Raw genomic sequence first — 21,890 nt, forward strand, 5'->3', positions numbered from 1 at the left:
CTCTCCAAAATGATATTTAGATTCAACACAATCAAAATTCTAGCAGTAGACAAACTACTTCTAAAATTCGGTGATTTTTGACAAAGGTGCAAAGACAATTCAGTGGAGAAAGGATATTCTTTTATATCAAAAACAAGAACTTAAAATGGATCATAGATCTAAATGCAAAATCTAATATTACAATACTTACAGAAAGGGCATAGGAGATAATCCTGGTTGCCATGGGTTGCAACATAACGAGTTCTCAGCTATAACAACAAAAGCATGGTACATAAACAAAACTATGATCAATTAGACTTCATCAAAATTAATAACTCCTGCTCTTTGAAAGGCATTATTATCAAAATGGAAATTCAAGCCATGAGCTGGAATAAAAATGTTTATAAATCACATATCTAATAAAGGATTTGCTGTCCATAATAGAAAATTTCTCAAAAAACAGTAAGAAATATAAAACAAAAAAAGTAAATATATATGTGATATATATATAAATATATATATATATATATATATATATATATATATATATATATATATATATATATATATGCCTGTGTGTGGGTGTGTGTGTGTAATATATATACATATGATATTAAAAGACATTTCACCAAAAAGCATGTATGGCTGGGAAATGAGAGCATGAAAAAATTCTGGGCATAATTAGTCCTCAGGGAAATGCAAACTGAAAATACAGTGAAATACCAGTACACACCTAAAATAACAGTACTGACCATACCAAGTATTGGAGAGGAGGTAGAGCAACTGGAAACCTCATCTATTCGACTGGGAATGTTAAATAGTTCAACCACTTTGGGCCTTGTGGAAGGCATATGCCTAATTTTTAAAGGAATGGCCAAACTCTTTTCCACTTTCCACATGGCCCAGACATTCCACCCCCATGTGTCCACCCCACAGAAATAACAGCATATGCCTACACAAAGACATGCACATGAAAACTTTATTTGCAATAGGAAAAATCTTGGTAACAACCTAAATGTCCATCAAAAGGTGAATGGATAAACAAATGGTGGGATAGCCATACAATGAAATATTACTTAGCAGTAAAAAGGAACAAATTATTGATATGCACATGAATGAATTTCAACAATACTGAGTCACAGCAGCCATCCCAAAAAGAGTCTATGATGTTTTATTCCATTTATACAGAATTCTAGAAAATGTAAATTAAGCTATAGTGACAGAAAGCAGACCAATGGCGCATGACAAATTAGGAGTCAGTGGTTAGGGTGGGAAAGGGAAGGGCAAGAGGGAAGGATTACAAAGGTACAGGGGAAATTTTGGGGTGCAACAGATACTTTCATCATCTTGATTGTGGGGATGGTTTCCTGGGAGCATACATGTATCGAACTTATCAAATTGTTAAATGTGTAAAGGTTTCCTGTGTAAATTATACCCCACTAAAGGTGTAGATTTGTTTTTTAATTAAAGGTAGAAGTGAGACTTAGGTTCACAGAGGCATGCTTTCCAGTGTATGATTAATGTTTGGCCAAACCTGTTTTGGAAAGTTTGATATGAACATGGCCCAATAGAGAACGTGTTCTACTTTGGTGAACTGTAAGAGCTATAATATGAATGGTTCATGTAGCTGTGGACTGAATCGAAAATTGAGTCAGGAATAACCACTTTTCAGTCCAACTCATAATAAAAAAGTTAAGCGGCAGTTAATGGAACATAAAATGGTGACGGAAGTGGGAGTATAAAACAACGTTCTGAAAACCAATTTGGAAGAAGTCTCAAAATGTGCCCAACTTTTATCTTGACTGTATCATTTTTAGGAATGTATGTTTAAAAATATTAAGCATGTTTAGAAATATTTAGGATATTCATAACAGAATAATATATGAATAATTTTAATTACCCAAATTAGATTTGATTATAGAAAAGTCATACAATTTGACACATTAAATTGATGATATAAAAAGATAATTATCTTGAAGATTTATAGTAAAGGTAGAAATAAGCTACAGAGGTGTATGATTAACTTGGGTTAAAATGTTTATAACTTCTATTCGCAGACATAGAATAAGGAGGATATATATCATCGTTAACAGCAATGATTGCTGGGTAGTGGCACTGTGGGTAACTTAAACTTTCTTTGTATAATTTTCTATAGTTCCCAAAGTTCTGCCATAACACAAATTATTTTTTAATCAGAAAAAAAATAATGTAGGGAGATTTGCTTTTAAGCAGGAGGGTACTTGAGCCATGTCGGATCATATATGATGAACTAGAAGGGTCACTGCTTCCAAGAGGTGCTTGGTCTGGGTTCCTTTGGGGTGTGTGTATGTTTCAGAAGCAAAGGGAATGGAGACAACTACATGGCATGTAGATTTGGCTCTGCCAAGCTCATTCCTGAAGCTCAATGCTAAGCCCCTGAACTCGTATCTGAGGTTGATGACAAGACCTGGAGGAGTGGTTTTCCTAACGGCCTGTGTGAGACATGGGATGTGGAGGGCTGTCTGTGTGATACTGACAGGGGAGAGAATTTTGTGGCTGCAGTGTTCACTCTGCAGTGTCCATCCGGGCTTTGTGTGCAGTCGGGCCTGAGCACTGGCATCTTCTGGTGAGCCTAGCAGTGGTGCTGGGCACAGCTTTGAGATCATTGCAGGATGGGGGGCTGATCGTGAATCTTTGACATGCTCCTGAAGACGCCCACAAACAGTGCGCAGCACTTTGAGGAGAGCTGGCCATCCTATAATAGGTAGGTGAGGGCAGAGTTCATGAGAGGGAGGAGCTCCCAGATATTCCAGAATGAGAACAGCCCCCAACTCTACACGTCGGAAGCCCGAGTCACTCTCAGTGGCTGTGGATTATTTAGTCAAGACTATCGCCGACTTCCCAGGTGCACACACTTTATTGTGGCACTCAAACCATCACACCAATTTGGTCACACAGAATTTGAATTAAGGCAAGGTGGGCAGAAGGGAAAGGAGTACCTGTACAGCACCTCTTTACGGAGAAGAGAACCTGCCACAGAACAAAAGGCTGTTGGTTTTGTGGTGCCTGATGAAGAAGAGGAATGGGTGGTCTGCACAAAATCTTGGCTCTATTCTGCTGCACCGGGAATTCCTGACCACAGCAGTGGCCGCAGCTGCCTCTGTGCCTTCCTCATTGACCTCTACGAAGCACTTGTGTGAGACCTTGGACACGGGCACATTCTTCTTAGTTGACATTCCAGAAAAGTCTGCCTTGGCCTCCTCAAAAGCATCAGTCATTCCTAAACTTCGAAGAAAAGACTCCAAGTCATAACTCTCCTCCAGCTTTAATCGGGGAAGGAAAACTTGAACTTTACCCAGAGTCATCTTTTCTGGATCCGTCCAGGCTCTGAACTTCTCATACGTAAGTGTTTTTTCCACCTGAAATAACCAAGGGTCAAATCTTCAAATCTAGATGACAATAGCCCGGTGCCCACTTCCCCATCCATTACCCAATGTCATGCAACTAGGTGGTGAGTTCTGGCCTAAGACAATCCCCAGAGATTTTCCCTCTTGTAAACACACCAAGATTTTCCCTCAAATTCTTGTATTTTTTCACTGTTTTATGAATACAAAACAGCGAGAAAACACCTGAGACAAGAAGAGGTAGTTTTGTTTGTTTTTTTCCCCACATATACCAAATTTATTCCAAATGTTTTTTAGTTTAGAAAATTCTCAGAGCCAATTGACTATATTCATGTGATACACATCGCCATGAGTGGAGAGATTGTTTGCCAAAAGAAAGACAGAGCATGGTTCAGAACTCTGATCTGAGAACGAGGGAGGAATTAGGGATCATCTGAATAGGAAGGGAGACGTGGCTTCTGGGGAGAGCAGAAATGGGGGATTCAACAGGACTGTTGCTTCTGGCACCCTTGTTTGCCTTCTGCCGGCCCTGGAGTTAGCTTCACAATGTCCAAAACCCGTCAGTCATTCTATTTATCCACAAGAAAGAAAAGAATGAGAGGGGGCTTCCACTTGCATCTCCCCGCTTCCCTTTACCACCTGGAGCCCAGGTCAGTGTTCCTCTCCAGTGACAGCTATTGGGACATTAGCTCTATCCCTAGACTCTCCTAATTTTCTCCTTAAGTAGTAATGACAGACCTCATCCTTGACTTACGCTGATAGCTTCCTGATTCCATAGAGAAGCCAGGGAAATCAAGCAGGCCCCACCCTCAACATTCTGAACACTGGAGCTGGCTTGTATCTCTGGTGAGAGGCAATTGTTAAACCCTTGGGAGCCTAAACTCAGTCATGGTCAGTATATTTACACCATGGAATCAGCAAACGTTACAAATGAGGGCTTCCCCAAACCCCAGGGAACCAACCAACACACCAAGGTCCTGCACCTCCCACGTTACAAATTTACCTTCTCCCATCCTGAACTCCACTCCTTTTCTGTCGTGGGAAGAGGTCTCTCTCCTCCTGTCTAAGATAAACTCCTCACCTGTACTTTACATCCTTGCTACTCAAAGTGCGCCAGTGACCAATACGGGTATCACCTGGAATCTTGTCAGAAATGCAAAATCTCCGGCCATAGTCCGGAGTCAAAAATCTGCATTTTAACACGATCCCCAGGAGATTCGTATGCATGTTAATGTTTGAGAAACATTGCCCAGATCAATCCTTACCTTCTTCCAATATGTTCAATAATTATTGAGTCCTCAACTAGCCCCTCTCTTCCAAATAAAGAATAATGTTCTTATGTGCTTGGAACGCTCTCTTCTTAGCGTCATCAAAATGTCTCCTTACCCACAATTCCACTCCTAGATGTATATTCCATAGAAATGCATACACATGCTCACCAAACACATGCAGTGGTGTTCACCCAGCACTCTTCATAATCAATGGAAACTCCTCAAATGTTATGTCATGGTTGGACTTAAAGAGCTCAGGCTGGAGGCTTAGACACTCAGACTCATTGCCGAGGGCTTACCATGGTGAGATCAGTGTTGTCGTCAGGCAGCAGAATGGTCATGCTCAGCTCCTCCCCCACATAGGGCAGCTCCAGGACCTGGCTGTGCACCTCATCCACATAGCCCATCTTAAAGTCAGCATGCTTAAACATCATCTGCACTGTCTTTTTTTCCTAATGGAAACATGAAATTAAAATCAGATTCCTGAAAAATGAGCACAGGTCACTAAAAATATGTCTAATGTGTAGAACCCCTGGGTACATAAAAGAGGATTATTACTTCTATGCACTTATTATGATACATATAAAATATTCATTATTACATACTAGTATTGAATATAACATGCTATTGCCCCAGCAGATCAACTATAACAGGTGAGAGAATGAACTGACAAGTATAGATAGATATAAAACTCTTGTTATTTTTTGAAGAAGTTGTGGGTGTTTTTTTCTCTTTTGAGAATATGCACAGAAAAGCACTCCCAGGGACTTTATAATTAAAAGTTATTTCTATAAGTTGAGAAGAGAATTTGGGCCTTTGGGCTATAAGATCAGGTTAGAGAAGATATATAGGCCAGAGGGAGTTATATTTTAATTCTGAAAAGTTGCTCAATGATATAATTGGTTTTATGCCTTTGGTTTTCATGAAGGGGGAATCTTAACAAGATGTGTTGGGTCCACCATTTTTATAACTTGCACCAAATAATTTTAGATTTTTTAATTTTTGTGTAATATGCTATTATCAAGTTGATGGAGGTCAAATTCCAAGCTAATAGCTATTGACCCCAACCATTATCATATTCAAAAGAGAATGGAGGGAAGTGTTTTTCATGTTAGGCTTATAAGTCTGGATATCTAATATACAACTTGACGACTATAGTTAATAATACTGTATCGAACACTGGAAATTTGCTGAGAGTAGATTTCAGGGCTCTTATCACACGAAAAAAGGTAACTGTGGGAAGATATGTTAGTTACCTTGACTATAGTAGTCATTTCACTACATACATCAAATCGTCATCTTGTACACCGTGAATACATGCAATTTTTATTTTTAAAAGAGCCCCCAAAATTAAAAAATAAATATAGCTTTAACATCCGCTACGACCTTTTTTCTTGTGTTCAGAATTGTGTCACCATGAATTCTAAAGCAATAAATAAGCATAGTTGTCCCTGACATTGCAAGAGGGTGTCTAAGTAAATGTAGATGGTGGCAGTACAGTACAAGAATAATCTTAAGGTTTAGAAGAAATTTCCTTTCAATCTGAATACTATGACCAGAGATAGAAGATCAATTTGACCAAGGATGAAAAAAGGAAACTATCAATATAAAGATTATTTTGGTTTTTCTCCTCTCTCTCCAATAGAAGGTAGGTATACAGGAGGCACAAAATACATTCAGAAATAGATTAACAAACACGATAGTGCGAAATAAATTATTTACTTCTTCCAATCACCGTCTTTCCCAGCATACTTCCTAAAGAAAGTAGCAGTATATCTGAAAACTATTTCCCTACCTGGTTGGTTTTAAAGGGCATTCCCCTTGTGTGCTTTCTGTCAAACTGCTCGTTCCACTTCCCTTTGAAATAGATGGCATTCACGAGAACCAGCTTAGTCAGTGGGCCAACTGTCCCGACACCGAGTATCTCTGAAATCTTACCTGCAGAAAACATCAGAGAAGTTTATTGCCATTTGGGGGGGCTAGGGGAGATGAATACTTTTTTACAAAAATCTTCTTGACAGATAACATTGAGCCTTAGTTGACAGCCAGGCTGGAATCCCGTCTTTCCGGCTGCCTGATAACTCAGGGTGATGGTTTCCATTCTATGCACACACACACACACACACACACACACACACACACACACGGTATTGTGTGTCCTTAAAAAATAGTCCTGAAGCAGACAGGTCAACTATCATTTTGCCCTCAATTTATAAATTCAAGTTAAGAGCATTTTCCTGACTTTATTTTTGCCCAGGTCCCATAGGGTGCAAGTGGCTGAGCTGAGAAAATGACCCAAGAGTCTTGATTGCAACTGTAAGCCTTTCAACCTTAGCACTGTAACTTCTCAACCATACAACTTCGGCATTTTAGGCCAGATAATTCTTTGTTGTGGGGACTGTCCTGTGCATTATAGGGTGTTTAGCCAATAGCACACCCCCCAATTGTGACAACCCAAAATGACTTTGGCCATGGCCAAATGTCACCTGGAGGTTAATTCTGCTTGAGTATCATTGCTGTATGCCAACCTTCAAATCTCATGTAGGTGAGGAGAGCCTTCCAAAGGATGGGGATACAGAGCAATAAATGGGAGAAGGCAGGTTTCCCAATGGGAGTAATTGGGGCAAAGGAATTGGGGGATGAATAAAAGGGCACAAGCTGAGTTGTCCAATGAGAGCAGGGACAAGGTGATCCCCAAAGTCCCCCCAGCTCTAATGCTCTAGCAAAACATATGGGAGGTCAGCCTGATGGAAAGAAGAGTGTGAGCAGCCATGGAGAGTGAGGGACATAAGGAGGTAAAGTGTGGAGAAGCTTCCGGCTTCCTCAGTGACTTAGGACTGTCGGACTGCCAGAGAGCAAGAGACCACTGCATGGGTGGCCTATGAAAACATGACCTTCTCTTCCAAAGGTCATTTACTGTTGTCTAATACACAGCAGGTGTAGACCAGCAGGTGTGCCATAAAGATTGAATGGACAGAATAAAGAGTGCTTGGTGGGCACAGGAAGAAATCAGTAACTTAACTCCCCCACTTTTTGGAAGTCTCTAAATTACATGTCAGGTATTTAGGGTACAATAAAAAAGCATGTCCTTTATCTAGTCTGGAATGGGCAGAACTATTTCTGGTGAGACAGAATGTGGTCTGGACAGGCAGAGACTCTGCAGCCTCTACATTAGCTGAACCCCCAGGATATAAAGCAAATTCAGAAAAGGTCATGATCTGAAAGCAAACTTACCCACAGTCACGTAATCAAGGAAGGAACGGGCCATGGATAAAACCAGAGCTATTCACGTTACCACAGGGACTTAACATAAAATATGGCCCTACCCCACTCTCACCCAAGTTCAATGTCATTCTGCCCTCAGAGCAGGGCAAGGGTCCTCCCAGACAGAAGATAAACAGGGTCCCCAAGAGGAAGCATGTTGGGGGGATTTTCCAGCATGGTCCAGAGGGGAGGGGTCTGAGATCCTTACACTAGGTTTAAGCATTTTTTTTGACATCACCACTTTGTGATCTGATAAAGCCCAAACAAAATAACAGAATTACATGGCTGCCTGAAAAACACAGCAAGCACACACAAACAGGCTACTGGTTCCACTGGTTACAGGGTCCCGATGGCAACAGGTCATGCCAGGCAATCTCAGCTCTCTTTTCCTTCACAATGCCAGGTCTGCTGAAATACAATCTCTCACCTTCAGTCTTTTTTGTCACCCAGTCATTAATGTGACTCCTGCATTCCTCAGTGTCTTCAGTGAATGATAACTCCTCCAGCTCTGCCTGGTAGAACTTCTGGCAGGATTCCTTAAAAGCCTACAAATGCAAAATACCGAGTTTGGCCCTATTCAGGAAAGGTTCCCACAGTGTGAAAACATTTTTCTTTTTCGTTTTTTTGTGTTTTTTTTTTCAACTTAACACGTTTCTAGCCTAAATGCACAGGTCACCCTGCACATTAAGACTCATTCATGCATGTAACAAAAAGGTATAGACCACCAACCCTGTGCCTGGTCCTTGCTCGGTGCTGGGCACCAGAGTGAAAACATGGCATGAGACTTGGGGTGGCTCACAGGCTGCCGAGAGATGACATATACACACAGAGAGTTACAAGATGTTCTGAGAACAGGCATGGTGGCAGGCATGCACCAAACAGCCACAAACACTTAAACTCCATACTGACTTTCTGCTTGATTTTGATTTTTCTCCCTCCCACCCCCACATTAGGCAACTGAACTCTCTTTTATTCATTTGTGTATCACCAGCACCAACCCCAGTGTCTGAAACATATTTGTGGAATGACTGGGAGGCTCCATTGTAGAACTGGAATATCAAGAAATCTTACAGGTCCTCCAGGAGTGGAATGTGATAAGCCTAGAGGGTAGTGTATATGTGTGTGTGTGTGTGTGTGTGTGTGTGTGTGTGTGCAGGGATCAGGGGAAACACAGTGACAGGGATGAGCCTTGAAATGTAAGTTGGAGTCACATCAGGAAGGGCCTACACCCAATACATTAGGACCCAAATATAACTCGCCTCACAAAAACTTGGTTTCAGATATAATGTGCCTGGCAATTGGCGCCCATCCTCTGCCCATCTCCTGTTCTCAAATATTTTAGCTTCTACAGAAGAAAGAACAGGTACAGAGAAAAGCCAAGCAACCGAGAAAAATAGAGGGTGGCTCCCTGTGTCCCCAGTTCTCCTGAACTACAATATTCAAAGATCAGGCTGATGTTCAAAATGAACGTGGCTTAACCAGGAGATTCCTGGGACCACTCATGCTTACCCTAGAAGACATACCCCGCTAAAAGATCTGGAATCATCTCCACTGATTTTTATAACCAGAGCAGGCAACCTCCGTGGGTAACACCCAACAACAGCCAACACAGGGATGTATTTGAGTCTTACAGAAGAATCCGGGGCACTGCCAGCCAGTAAGGGGAGTGGGGTGCCCTGCTCATTTCATTCGTCTCAGAGATAGCTTCACCCTACATATTGTAATTGTTTGGACCTCACTTACTGAATTGTGGTAGGCTCTCACTGGACTAGGAAACTTGGGACCTATGTGTTGCAATACATAGGAACTACTCAGATTTAAAACCTCAGTTTTATGAACTGATTTTAGAAAGACTATTCTATCAATAGTGTGCTTATGAGACAAAGTGAAGGACCTGACTGGACTTGGAGAGATTAGTGGGAAACAATTAAAATAATGATGTAGAAGGCAGTGAGTATCTGGACCCAGGCAAGGGAGGTGGTGATTCAGATGAGGGGACAAATTTAAGAGACTTTGGGAGGGTAGCTTGGCAGGAACAGCCCAATAACCAGAGGTGACACTGGGCAGGTGGGGGAGCTTTGTACATCTACGAGATAATATGGTCACTGAGGGATGGAGATCAAGGGGGAGAAGCAGGTCTAGGTGCAGGAGGATGGACATATTGAGACTGACGTCCAGGAGAGATGTATCAGTAACAATAAAAAAGGACATAATTCAGAAGTAATCATAAAATTCAAAATTATCATTATAGAGGTGTAATTCTAAGTACATTTTTAAAACATTAGAGCTATGTACTTTATCTCTGGTCCCCTGTAGTTTCTATTTTATTTTCAATTTCTTTTTCATTAGGGTGTGAGTATTACTTACTGGGAGGAACTCGCACGTCTTTTCTCCAAAGAGTCTGTTGGCAGTTCGGAGCAAGTACTGTGTGCCGGATTTGTTAACTTCCGAGAGAAGTGACTGGAAACCTTGGTGGACTTCTTTACCTGTATTCAAACAAAGTGCCTGGTGATAGAAAACAAGGACACAAACTTTTTTTAACATTGCCATGTTGTTCCCTCAAAGAACTATCTCTCCAAACAAATCTCTGCACTGGAAATCACAGAGGATCCTATCTTAAAAGGAGTTTGGTTTAACCATCTGGTACAGGGTTTCTCAACCTTGCCCTGTCGACATTTTGAGCCAGAGACTTTGTTGTGGGGGTTGTCCTGGGCGTTGTAGGGTATTTTGCAGCATTTCTGGCCTCTACCCACTAGGTGTCAGCAGCACCTCTCAGTTACGACAAACAAAACTACCCCGCCATTGCCAAAGGTCCCCTGGGAAGTAAAATCACCCTCAGGTGTAAATCACTGCCCTAGCTGATGTATCCAGGCCAGGAAGGCAGGGTGTGAAAACTCAGGAGGGAAACTGAACAGAACAAGTAGGTAGCTGGAATGGATTTGACCAACAGAATTACAAGAAGGAGGAGAAAAACACATGAAAATGTTCCATCAGCACTGTCACAATCCTCCAGGCCAGACTGTGATTTAAATGTCAGATTAGAGTGAGAGTTCAGGTTGTCCCAGTATCACCCAACACTCCCAGTCCTAAGCCTCAGTCCTGCGGTGAGCTGGAAGAAGAAGCGCCACCTCTGGTTTCCACCAAAACCTTGCATGCACTGCCAAGGGCATCCGTACCCCCTGACATTGGTGGTAAAATGATGTGCATATGGCAATATTCTGGGACATTTTCACAAGCCTGCCAAAGCAACAAAAAGGTTAAGGACTCCTTCCCTAAAGTGTCATCCACTCCTTCATTTGTAGCTGAGGTCACATATCACCCCGTTCAGATTAATCAGATCACATTTCCCTCTGAATAACTCCAGAAGAGAGCAGTCTACATTTGTGCCACATTCTTCTTCCCCTTGGGCATAATTGGATACTAGGAATAACCCATTTAACAAAAACTTCATTTACACATGTGCATTTCAATTTGAAACATAAAGTTAGCAAAGATTTTAAATATAACAAAGTTGAAATTCTTGTCTTTTCTGTGGGGCAGAATTACAGTTTGCCTTATCAAATTTTGCTATAATAACACATTGATGTTTTTATCTAGAGAAAATAACATAATACTTGATTTCTCTAAGGAGCGATCACCTGTCTCACACAATTTACCTTTCTACCCATGTCTGCCCTTTGTCTATCACCATAGTGTCCCCACCTCCCACCTACCAGCCACACTGGCTTTCATCAGCTGGTGTGAAAGTATGAAAAGACCAGCTCGGTGGAAGCACAGATAGGAGCATGCCATTGTAATCCCTTTGTGATGTCCCACCTACCTGCGATATCTGGGCCTCTGTGTCCCCTTTGGCCCCCATGAGGACCATGGCCAGGGCAGAGGAGATGCTCAAGGGAGAAAAGAACACATTCCGTGAGTTGTCCTCTTCACCCAACATTTTTAATAAGTTGATGGCAAAAGTGCCATTTGCTTCCCCAAGATTATCCATCAGGGAAGGTCTGTATCTAAAACACAACACAGAAGCACATCAGCCAAACCCTCCAATTTGTCACCTGTCATTAGTACGCCTGTCAATGGACCCTGGGTGTGGTTGGGAAAATAATTGCACCCCAAAAAACATCCATGTCTAATTCTTCAAACCTATGATTACATTATCTTACATGGCAATAGAGACCTTGCAAACGTGACTGAATTGGGGATCTTGAGTTGGGGAGATTCTCCTGGATGATCCAGGTGGGCTCGATGTAATCACAGGGTCCTCATGAGGAAGGCAGGAAGGTCAAAGTCAAAGAAGGAGCTGTGAAGAGGGAAGCAAAGGTGAGAAGGACGCAAGGCCACCATCCAGGGTATGCAGGCAGCTGCTAGGAGCTGCAAAAGGCAAGGAAAGGATTCTGTCCTAGAGCCTATGGGGAAAAATGTAGCACAGCGGACCTGCTTTGGACTTCTGACCTCCAGAACTATCGGATAATAAATTTTTGTTGTTTTTAGGCACTAAATTTCTGGTAAAGCATTACAGCATCAATAGGTAACAAATACACTGGTTTATTCACAAAGTAGCCAATCCCAGGGCTCCTGGTTGGTACCACCCTTAGCCAGAGGACCCCTGTAGGGGCCAGAACGCCCGCCCTGAGACCTGCTGACTCCCTCCCTGAGTGTAGCGATGGCCACCACGTCTGGTTGCCAGGCACTGTTCCCAGCGCTTCACATGTATTATCTCATATAATCCCCACAACATACAAGGTCAACACAGGTATTACTCTATGTTAGAGACCAGGAGACTGAGGTTTAGTTGCTTATTCCACATCCCACCGGCAGCATCCAGGAAGTCAGGACCAGAAGCCGCAGTTTGATGCCAGAGCTAAAAGTCCCCCTGTTGTTGCTACTCCCCACTCCATTTCGTGTCCCTAGTGTAATTTAGAAACAAAGTTATACGAATTATAAATAATTCTCTGTAAATAAAAATGATGATATTTCTGTCACCGTGTCATGTTTAAACAGCTGAATGGATTTCAACAGATGTAGAGGGCTTGTTTGGGATGGTCTGACCTAAAATATGGACTACTACTGGGGAGACTCAAAATGTACTTTGAATCAAAGGGACTCCAAAAAAAGATACACCTTTTCCACCGGAGTTGCAGGAAATGAGCTGCAAAGGGAGTCCCTGGGCAGGGCTGTAAAACATGAAGCCCGAATCTCAAGTCATCAGATGGACACCGAAGCAGAGACACCGATTTTGGATCCAGCCTGACCAAGCCGGCCTGACCTTCCCTCAGCTTGACTAAACTTTAGAACAAGCTTCATCCTGCCTCTAAGCCCAGACTTCGCTTTCCTTAGAGCAGGAGTGTCCAAACTTTTTTCAAGGGTTTTCACCAAGGGCCATATATGGTAAAATACACAAACAGCCAGGCCACTCACTCGAGGTGAAGTACGTATTGCCTCCCCTGGTTTATTTAACTAAATATATTTTTGGAATTTGCTGCAGGCCAATAAAAAAATGGATCGCGGGCCGCAGTTGGCCCACGGGCCGCAGTTTGGACACTCCTGCCTTAGAGCATTTACTTCAGACAACTTGTCATTGTAAATTCTTTCTCTGTTCCTTTGAGACTGAAATCTTTTGAAAAGCCTCTTTCTCCTTTTACAATCCAGGACAGTCTTTCTCACGTCCTTAGAAGGTATCTCTTCAAAAATGTAATTTTCATGGAAGATGGCGCCCTACCTCCCAGGCTCTGTGGGTGAATAGGAGTCAGCAGGCCCCTACGTCTCTCAGAAGCAGGAGAGGAAAGAGGAGCTGAGTGGGTGAGCCACGAGGACGGGCAACAACTATTTCAACCAGAGCCTTTCCACTGTTGAATGGTTTCCTTGACGTTTCCTCCTAAGATTATTTTTTCAAGAGGAGATGTCTCTGATTTTGGAAGGGGGGAAAAAAAGAGTGTCGTGTAAAAAAAAAAAAAAAAAGTTTGAAGGCCACACTCTAAATAGAGAACAATAGCCCAAACCAGTGCCAATTCTTTAAAGTTTGAAAAAAAAAATGTATTATAACATCAACCAAGTAAATGCAGCAGCGGCAGTTTTCACAGCGGTCCTCTGTACTTAATAGGTCACTTATGGACGACAAAATGTTGAAGTTCTTTGCTGTCCTCAGGTCATGAGCCAGCCTCTCCAGAGCCTGCAGCTGCACAGCTTAAACGCAACGGCTGCAGACATTGGAAGGCTGTTATGTCTGCAGTGGGCAAAGCCCCCAGAGCAGCGGAGTCCAGCCTTCCTCCAGGCCACTTCCAGCCCATTTGTCCTCACCATACACTTGAGGACATTTCAGAAAATAAAGAGCTAGGAGGGAAGCCAGGGGGACAGTCAAACGTCAGTGCCACAGGCCTACCAGAAGGTGGCACCAAATAGACCCAAAGGACAGAACTGGAGAGCTGGAGACGACAAGACACAAATAAATTTAGATTTCGTCCCACCTGAGCGTAAGAGCTTTCCACCCAGGGTGAGGCAGGCATAAGCTTAGACTGGTGAGTGTGAGAGTGTGTGTAGGTGTAGTTGTCTTGCCTGAACAAGCAAAGGGATGAACTGGAGTATCCGTTCATCAATTTCAACTTTACATTATTAACTGCCCTTAATTACAAAGGCCCGCTTCTGGTTTCTTCCATCTTCCCTCTTTCTTCATCTCATTTCCTCCCCTTCATTCCTTTTCAACATGCAGGTGCTGGTCAGGAGCACAGGATTTCCCATTAGTATCTGCCCCATAGCGATGACACACACTGGTTGGTACACACTCACACACAAGTGCAACTCCAGGAAGTGGCCCAGCTCACACCATTGAAAGACAGGGGCTGGAACAAGGTAATGGAATGACTCTGTTCCCCTCAGTTCTTTTTGATGTCCCCATCTCATTTGTACAGTAAAGCCTGTGAGAGGATTGAAACTTGAAACCAAATGGACCTTGTCCAATAATTCTAAAAAGGAATTAATTTCAATATAAAACAAAATAAAACCTTTGGGTGCCAGTGCCACAATTCAATTGTGTCATAAAACCACAGCAATGTGGAAAGATTTGATTTCCTGCCAATAAAATAAATTGGCATTAAACTAGTTTTTCTTTTACAGGAGGGCAGACAGGTCAAAACACTGAAATACTGTCCTCAGGTCTCATAGTAAGAGCGGAAGAGTCAGTCACAAAAGCAAGCCTTCTGCTTCCAAGCATATGGCATTGTTCTCTTCCTGAGGTCCGTGAACACCTTCCAACTCCCTGCCCCACCCCCTCCATACACATATCCAAATGTGAATTTGTTCAAAGAGTATTTATGTAGAACTTCCCTTACATGATTCTGAAGAAGAAAACGAGCAATAAATGCCATAGTTCCTGGCTGGGAATTCCCATCCTAGGGGAGACACACAACATAAATGCATGGATTGAAGCCAGCCATGTGTCTGCAACAGGACAATTTACAAAGAGCTAAGGAAGACCACAGAGAAGCAGAATAACTTCTCTTTAGAAGCTACGGAGAAGGTGAGCGGTGAGCCGGTTCTATAAGGTTGGACAGAAGTTTCTGTAAGGTGGTGAACGGGGGAGGTGAATTTTAAGGCTGTGACTGTGGGATTGGCGGGTGCAAAGAATGTAGCGAGAAGCGCATGGTTTGTGTGGGCCATGGGGTGGGTCTGTGTGGTGTCCTGTCGTAGTCACAGGATGGGCTCCCCTGACAGATTTAGAAGCCTGAATTTGAGCTGTGATCTGGAAAGCCACGCATGGGTTTTAAACAACTGTTTTGTAAGAATACACTGGAGTTATAGAACGGTACTGTGGCTCACCGTACAGCGTAGAAAAAGGCTGGGAACTTGCTGGTGGATGGCTGCCATAAACTAGGGACTGCTGAATACAGAGGAAGCATCTACACTGCAGAGTGGAGGGTGGACTGGCCCAGCTCGGTGAATGACCACGCCGGGGGAAGAGGCAGCCCACAGAGTCAAGGATTACGCTGAGGCTTGCTCAAAACAAGAGGCCCCAAATGGAATCATTTACCTGGATGTTAAGCGCCATGTCACCAAATCTAGACTTAATTAGTTTCAGCTCTCCCAGGAATGGAATCTTAAACCAGTCAATCAGGAATCGCCTGATCAGCATTAGTGAGGCCATCTGCCCCACATACCCTTCCATCCCCTGAAGGAAAGTAACTGCAATAACCAACCTGTTTTTTTGCCAGTATAACTTCCTTGTTCCTGCTCCTTTCTGCCTATAAAGATCTTTCATTTTGTACAGCTCCTCGGAGCTCCTTTCTGTCTGCTAGCTTGGATGCTGCTGGATTCAAACTGATTTTTGCTCAAATACACTCTTAAAATTTGTAATGTGCCTCAGTTTATCTTCTAACAGCCTCCCTAGGTAATTTACGTGGAGGGTGGGCCATGAACCACCGGAAGTTTACAGAGGAGCCAACACGGAATGGGGAAGGTGTACATTCCATGTTTGGTGGGTGGAGCACACCCCACCCACGGAACCTGCAACAAAGCCAGTCAGGGGGTGTTTGTGGGCAGGGGTAGGTGACTTAAGGCCAAGTCCTGGAGCAAGAGTGGGAGCCCGGGCATCCGGATTCTAGGCCAATGGGATGGAATTACTCAGAAGGTACAGTGGAGGCAGAAGAGAAGGAATTTACCTGGTTCTGGAGACTTTCCAATATTTGCAGGTAGTAAGAGGGAGAAGACAGGGAAGAAGACCCAACAGACTGCCTAGGGAGAGCTGGGGGTGGGGGAGGGAAGTGGGAAGTGGGAGGCTGCAGGGGGAGGGCGGGAAGGCAGTGAATGTGGGAGGCAGTTTGCACCTGAAACAGCCTCAGCAGGGCGTGTGAGCAGAGGCTACTGGATTGCGGGGTATCTGGGAAGTGAGCAACCCATTAAATTAACTACTGTGGCTGCGGATGAGGGAAGACAGCTGAAGAGGCGATTTTGGGGGCTTGGGGACCGGCACTAGCTTCAAATTGAGGGAAAGCAGCCAATGAAGAACAGATGAAAGATGTGAAAGAAAGAAAAGAACGGCTAAGGATGGAATTAAAATAGAAGGAAAAAAGATCCGAAGGAAAAAAGGAAGGGAAGGAAGGAGGGAAGGAGGAAAGAACAGACGACGTAGAGAGGGAGGGAAAGAGAGAGAATGTCCAAACAACCTGGATCGCAGAGGGGACAGGCTTTTGTGCTGGCGAGGGTGCCGCCCCCGGAATTTGCCCTAGGCTCCATGGAAACTGCAGGCCGGGCTCCAATTCGCGCCCTAGTCGTCCTGCTGCTCCCTCCCACTCACCCTCCCCAAAGTTTCCGCCCGTCGTTCTCTCTCGTCACCGCCCCAGGCTCGGGTTACTGGCCACTCCCTCCCTGCTGGCAAATCGCAGCGCGGTGACGTCAGTAGACCCCGGTGTCACTCCCAACCCCGAGACTGGCCTCTGATCCGGGGAGGGTCGCCCCGCTCCCACGCTCGGGCCACGCGGCCCTGACCTAGGTGGAGATGCTCGGTAGCGCCCCACTCTGCGCGGCGCCCGGGCCAAGGGGGCGGCGGGGGTCAGGTGACCCCCACCCCGCCGCCGTCCAGCCGGGTTACCTCCTGCCACCATTCCTCTGGTCCGCTCCCGTTCTTCTTTCTCCTCTCCGTCTGCCTCTTGCCTAGCTGCCCCCTCCCTGCCTCCCTGCAGCGCTCCCCCGGAGCTCCGCCCTGGGAACGTGACGACCAGGGCGCCTCCCGGCCCCGGTACCTGGGGGATTCCTGCTGCGGCTGTTGCTGCTGCTGCTGCTGCTGCTGCGGCCGCGGGTCCTAGTCCAGCTTGGTGGATAATTCACGTCCGCTTTGATTCAGGCAAGGCTTCCGGTGGATGACTCACCCGGGTCAGATATTGCAATCTCTGGCTCCGCATCCCCAGGCTGGACCCCGGGAGGAGCCTGAGCCTCGCACGCAACCCCTGCCCAGGCGGGAGTGCTGATGGCTTAGCGGGGGAAGCTAGTGCCTGTCCTCTGAGGGTGTGTGTGGAAGGCTTTGGGGGCATTGGTTCGTTTTCCTGGGTTAGTAAGCACAGATTTCGTATTTGGTGCATGAATGCAAGAGCAGTTTCAACATTGAGACTTGACTTTGAAAATTAACCAGAAGCAAAACCAGAGGTTAAAAAGGTTCCTAAAGCTATTTGTTTCCAAACTGTTTTGGTTGGACACCCATCAAAACAATTTTTCGTTCACTCATCCCCAGTACCTATGTGTGCTAATATGCTAAATACTAATGTGCGATGAATTCTATAAAACACATAAATGGAAATTTAAAAGAAGGAAATTTTTTATTAGAAATACACATTTTTGTGCTTACGAAATTATTTTAAAATGTCATGAGACAATGTAATTGAATATGTGTTTGTTTTAATCTTAGTTTAAGGCTTTGAAATACTTAATTTGAAGACCTGGTTTTGTGGGGGATGGATTGCATTAAGAGTACTTTTATTTTTTTATTTCATTAAATTTATTGCGGTGACATTCGTCAATAAAATTATATAGGTTTCAAATTAGAATTCTATAATACATTATTCATATATCACATTGTGTGTTCACCATCCAAAGTCAAATCTCTGTCTCCATACATTTGACCTCCATCACCCTTTACTATCTCCTCTCCACCTCCTTTTCCCTCTAGTAACCACTATACTGTTGTCTGTGTCTATGAGTTTTTGTTTGTCTTATTTGTTCCTTGTTTTCAGTTTTATATCCCACATACCATGTTTCCCCGAAAATAAAACCTAACCGGAAATATAGGCCCTAGCGTGATTTTTCAAGGTGGCATCCCCTGAACATAAGCCCTAATGTGTCTTTTGGAGCAAAAATTAATGAAAGACCCAGTCTTATTTTTGGGGAAACATGGTGTGAGTGAAATCATATATATATGATTCTCAACTTTTTCCACCTTACTTGTTTTGCTTAGCAATACCTCAAGATCCATCCATATTGTTGCAAATGGCAGTATTTAATCTTTTCTTGTGGCCAAGTAATATTCCAATGTATGTGTGTACCACATCTTTTTTTATCCAATCTTCTATTGAAGGACACTTCAGTTGTTTCCAGGACTTGGCTACCATGAATAATGAACATAGGGGTACACATACTCTACAGGTAAATGTTTTTAGATTTTTTAGGTAGACACCCAAAGAGGGATTGCTGGGTCACTTGGTAATTTTATTCTTAATCTTTTGAGGAACCTTTACACTGTTTTCCATCGTGGCTGTACAAATTTACATCCCCATCAACAGTGTATGAGGGTTCCTTTTTCTCCACAGCCTCTCCAACACTTAGTACTACTTGTCTTGTTGATACTAGCCATTCTGACAGTTGTGAGGTAGGATCTCATTGTGCTTTTAAATTGCATTTCCCTGATAGCTAGTGAATACATACTGTTAGCCGTTTGTATGTCTTGTTGGGAGAAGTGTCTGTTCAGGTCCTCTACCCATATTTTAACTGGATTGTTTGGTTTCTTGTTGAGTTGTATGAGTTCTTTATATATTTTGGCTATTAACCCCTTATTGGAGATGTTTGCAGACATCTCCTCCTACTTGGTTGGTTGCCTATTTGTTTTGTTAATAGTTTCTTTTGCTGCGCAGAAGCTTTTTAGTTTGATACACTCCCATTCATTTGTTTTTGCTTTTGCTTCCCTTGCCTTTGAGATCAAATTCATAAAATCCTCTCTAAGACCAAGGTCCATAAGTTTAGTACCTATGTTTTCTACTATATTTCAGGTCTAATATTTAAGTCTTTGATCCATGTTGAGTTAATTTTTGTATATGGTGATAAATAGCAGTCTAGTTTCATTCTTTTGTATGTGGCTTTCCAATTTTCCCAGCACCATTTATTGAAGAGGCTTTTGTTTCTCCGTTGTATGTTATTGAAAATTACATATGTGCCCATATATATGGGGGTTTGTTTCTGGCCTCTCAATTCTGTTCCATTGGTCGCTCTGTCTGTTTTTCTGCCAATACATGCTGTTTTGATTATTGTCACTTTGTAGTATAATTTGAAGTCGGAGTGTGATACCTCTGGCCTTGTTCTTTTTCCTCAGGATTGCTTTGGCTGTTAGGGTCTTTTGTGATTCCATACAAATCTTATGATTGTTTTTTTTTTCTATTTCTTTAAAAAATGCCATTGGGATTTTAATGGAGATTGCATTAAATCTGTATATTGCTTTGGGTGATATGGCCATTTTCACTATGTTGATTCTTACAATCCATGAACACAGCATATCTTTCCATTTCTTTGTGTCTTCTTCAATTTCTTTTAATAATATTTATAGTTTTCAGTGTATAGGTTTTTCACATCCTTTTAAGTTTATTCCTAGGTATTTTATTCTTTTTGGTGCCATTGCAAAAGGAATTGGTTTTTCAGTTTTTTTTCATTTCTTTTTCAGAAATTTCACTGTTAGCATATAGGAATGCAATGGATTTTTGCACACTGATTTTTGTATCCTGCAACTCTACTATATTTGTTTATTGTTTCTTATAGCTTTTTAATGGAGTCTTAGGGTTTTCTATATAAAGAATGATGTCATCTACAAAAAGTGACAATTTCACTTCTTCATTCCTAATTTGGATGCCTTTTGTTTCTTTCTCTTGCCTGATTGCTCTGGCTAGGATTTCCAGTACTGTGTTGAATAACAGTGGTGAGAGGGGCATACTTGTCTTGTTCCTGATCTTAGAGGAAAAGCTCTCAATTTTCCACCATTAAGTGTGATATTAGCTCAGGGTTTGTCACATATGGCCATTATTATGTTAAAGTACTTTTCTTATATACAAATTTTCTTGACTGTTTTAATCATAAATGAGTATTACAGCTTATCAAATGCTTTTTCTGTATCTATTGATACAATCATGACTTTTATCTCTTATTTTGTTACTGTGGTGTGTCACATTGTTTTGCGTATGTAGAACCATCCTTGCGCCTCTGGATGAACCCCACTTGATCGTGATGTATTATCTTTTTAATGTATTGTTGTATTCGATTTGCTAGTATTTTGTTTAGTATTTTTGCCTCTGTATTTATCAGAGATATTGGTCTGTAGTTTTCTTTTTTGTGCATTTCACTTGCCAGGTTCTGGTATCAAGTTAATGTTGGCCTCATAAAATGAGTTAGGACGTATTGCCTGTTCTTCAATTTTTTAAGACCTTGTTTTAAGTTTAGTTTATTTCTAAACTTGCACTGATGGCTGCCATGAAGAAAGGCTTCTCAGAAAATGTACTGATCTAAATGGAATAAAGGCATCATTGATTGTACTTACTAACCTTGACACTTGATTATTCAATTCACACTAGTAAAAATCGCACTAGTAAAAATCCATTCAGCCTTTTGAAAATCAATTGTTTCTGCAAGCCAGTATTTTAAACATTGCATGTTTAATATTTTTAACACTTTGAAGCCAATATCTTTTCTTTTGGGAAGATTTGTATGAAGGTTGGAAAATTATATTTCCAAGTTTAAGTGCCCACATATGAGAATTTTAATGTCCTTTTTAGTAATAAAATAAGCTAATGATGGGGATATCATCTAATAGAGAGTCTCAAAGTGATCAATCTAGTCTTTCAAAAAGTAGTTGCTTTTCTCATTCATACCTAAACTGCAACTTTACCTACAAGCAACCTAATGCCCCATGACTGAGATTCAGACTTCTCAGAAGGTATGGCTGAAATGGGAACACACAGTCTACCAGAGGCAAAGAAATTTGCCAGAGGATCAAAGCTAGTTCACAGAAGCTGTCTGCTGTTGCAGGAGGGTGTGTGTGGGCAAACTGGAGCTGGCTGGTCGAAGCAAAATGCCAGGTAGGCATACAGACACATGGGATTTCTTTCATTTCTACTTAATGTGAGATGTTAGGCCTAGACGCAAAGGTTTATATTACAATTTTCTATCTTTGGAGCTAAGGCATAGAATTATTGTTTATCCTATAATACTGAATCAAGATCTGATACAGAAAGCACATTATCTTATACTAATTTATACA

The 21,890-nt window shown here is 42.5% G+C and overlaps 1 protein-coding gene across 7 annotated transcripts; it reads right to left on the reverse strand.

The window, feature by feature from the left end:
* Positions 1–944: 944 nt before the first annotated feature.
* Positions 945–21,682, reverse strand: LOC308509930 (serpin B8-like). Of its 7 annotated transcripts, none has more exons than XM_081078547.1 (8): positions 17,626–21,682; positions 12,072–12,194; positions 11,718–11,901; positions 10,265–10,402; positions 8,325–8,442; positions 6,429–6,571; positions 4,933–5,085; positions 945–3,377 (listed from the first exon to the last, which is right to left on the reverse strand). In XM_081078547.1, the coding sequence occupies exons 3-8, from the start codon at positions 11,883–11,885 to the stop codon at positions 2,973–2,975; spliced, it is 1,125 nt and encodes a 374-aa protein (XP_080934673.1). In that variant the 5' UTR covers positions 11,886–11,901; positions 12,072–12,194; positions 17,626–21,682; the 3' UTR covers positions 945–2,972. The 7 variants fall into 7 exon arrangements, with proteins under 7 accessions (XP_080934673.1, XP_080934674.1, XP_080934676.1 ...); XM_081078548.1 differs by having other exon boundaries at positions 12,058–12,194; XM_081078550.1 differs by lacking the exon at positions 17,626–21,682 and adding an exon at positions 17,475–17,570 and having other exon boundaries at positions 12,058–12,194.
* Positions 21,683–21,890: the final 208 nt, after the last annotated feature.

The sequence above is a fragment of the Rhinolophus hipposideros genome (assembly GCF_964194185.1).
Source record: "Rhinolophus hipposideros genome assembly, chromosome: 17".
Taxonomy (NCBI): Eukaryota; Metazoa; Chordata; class Mammalia; order Chiroptera; family Rhinolophidae; genus Rhinolophus; species Rhinolophus hipposideros.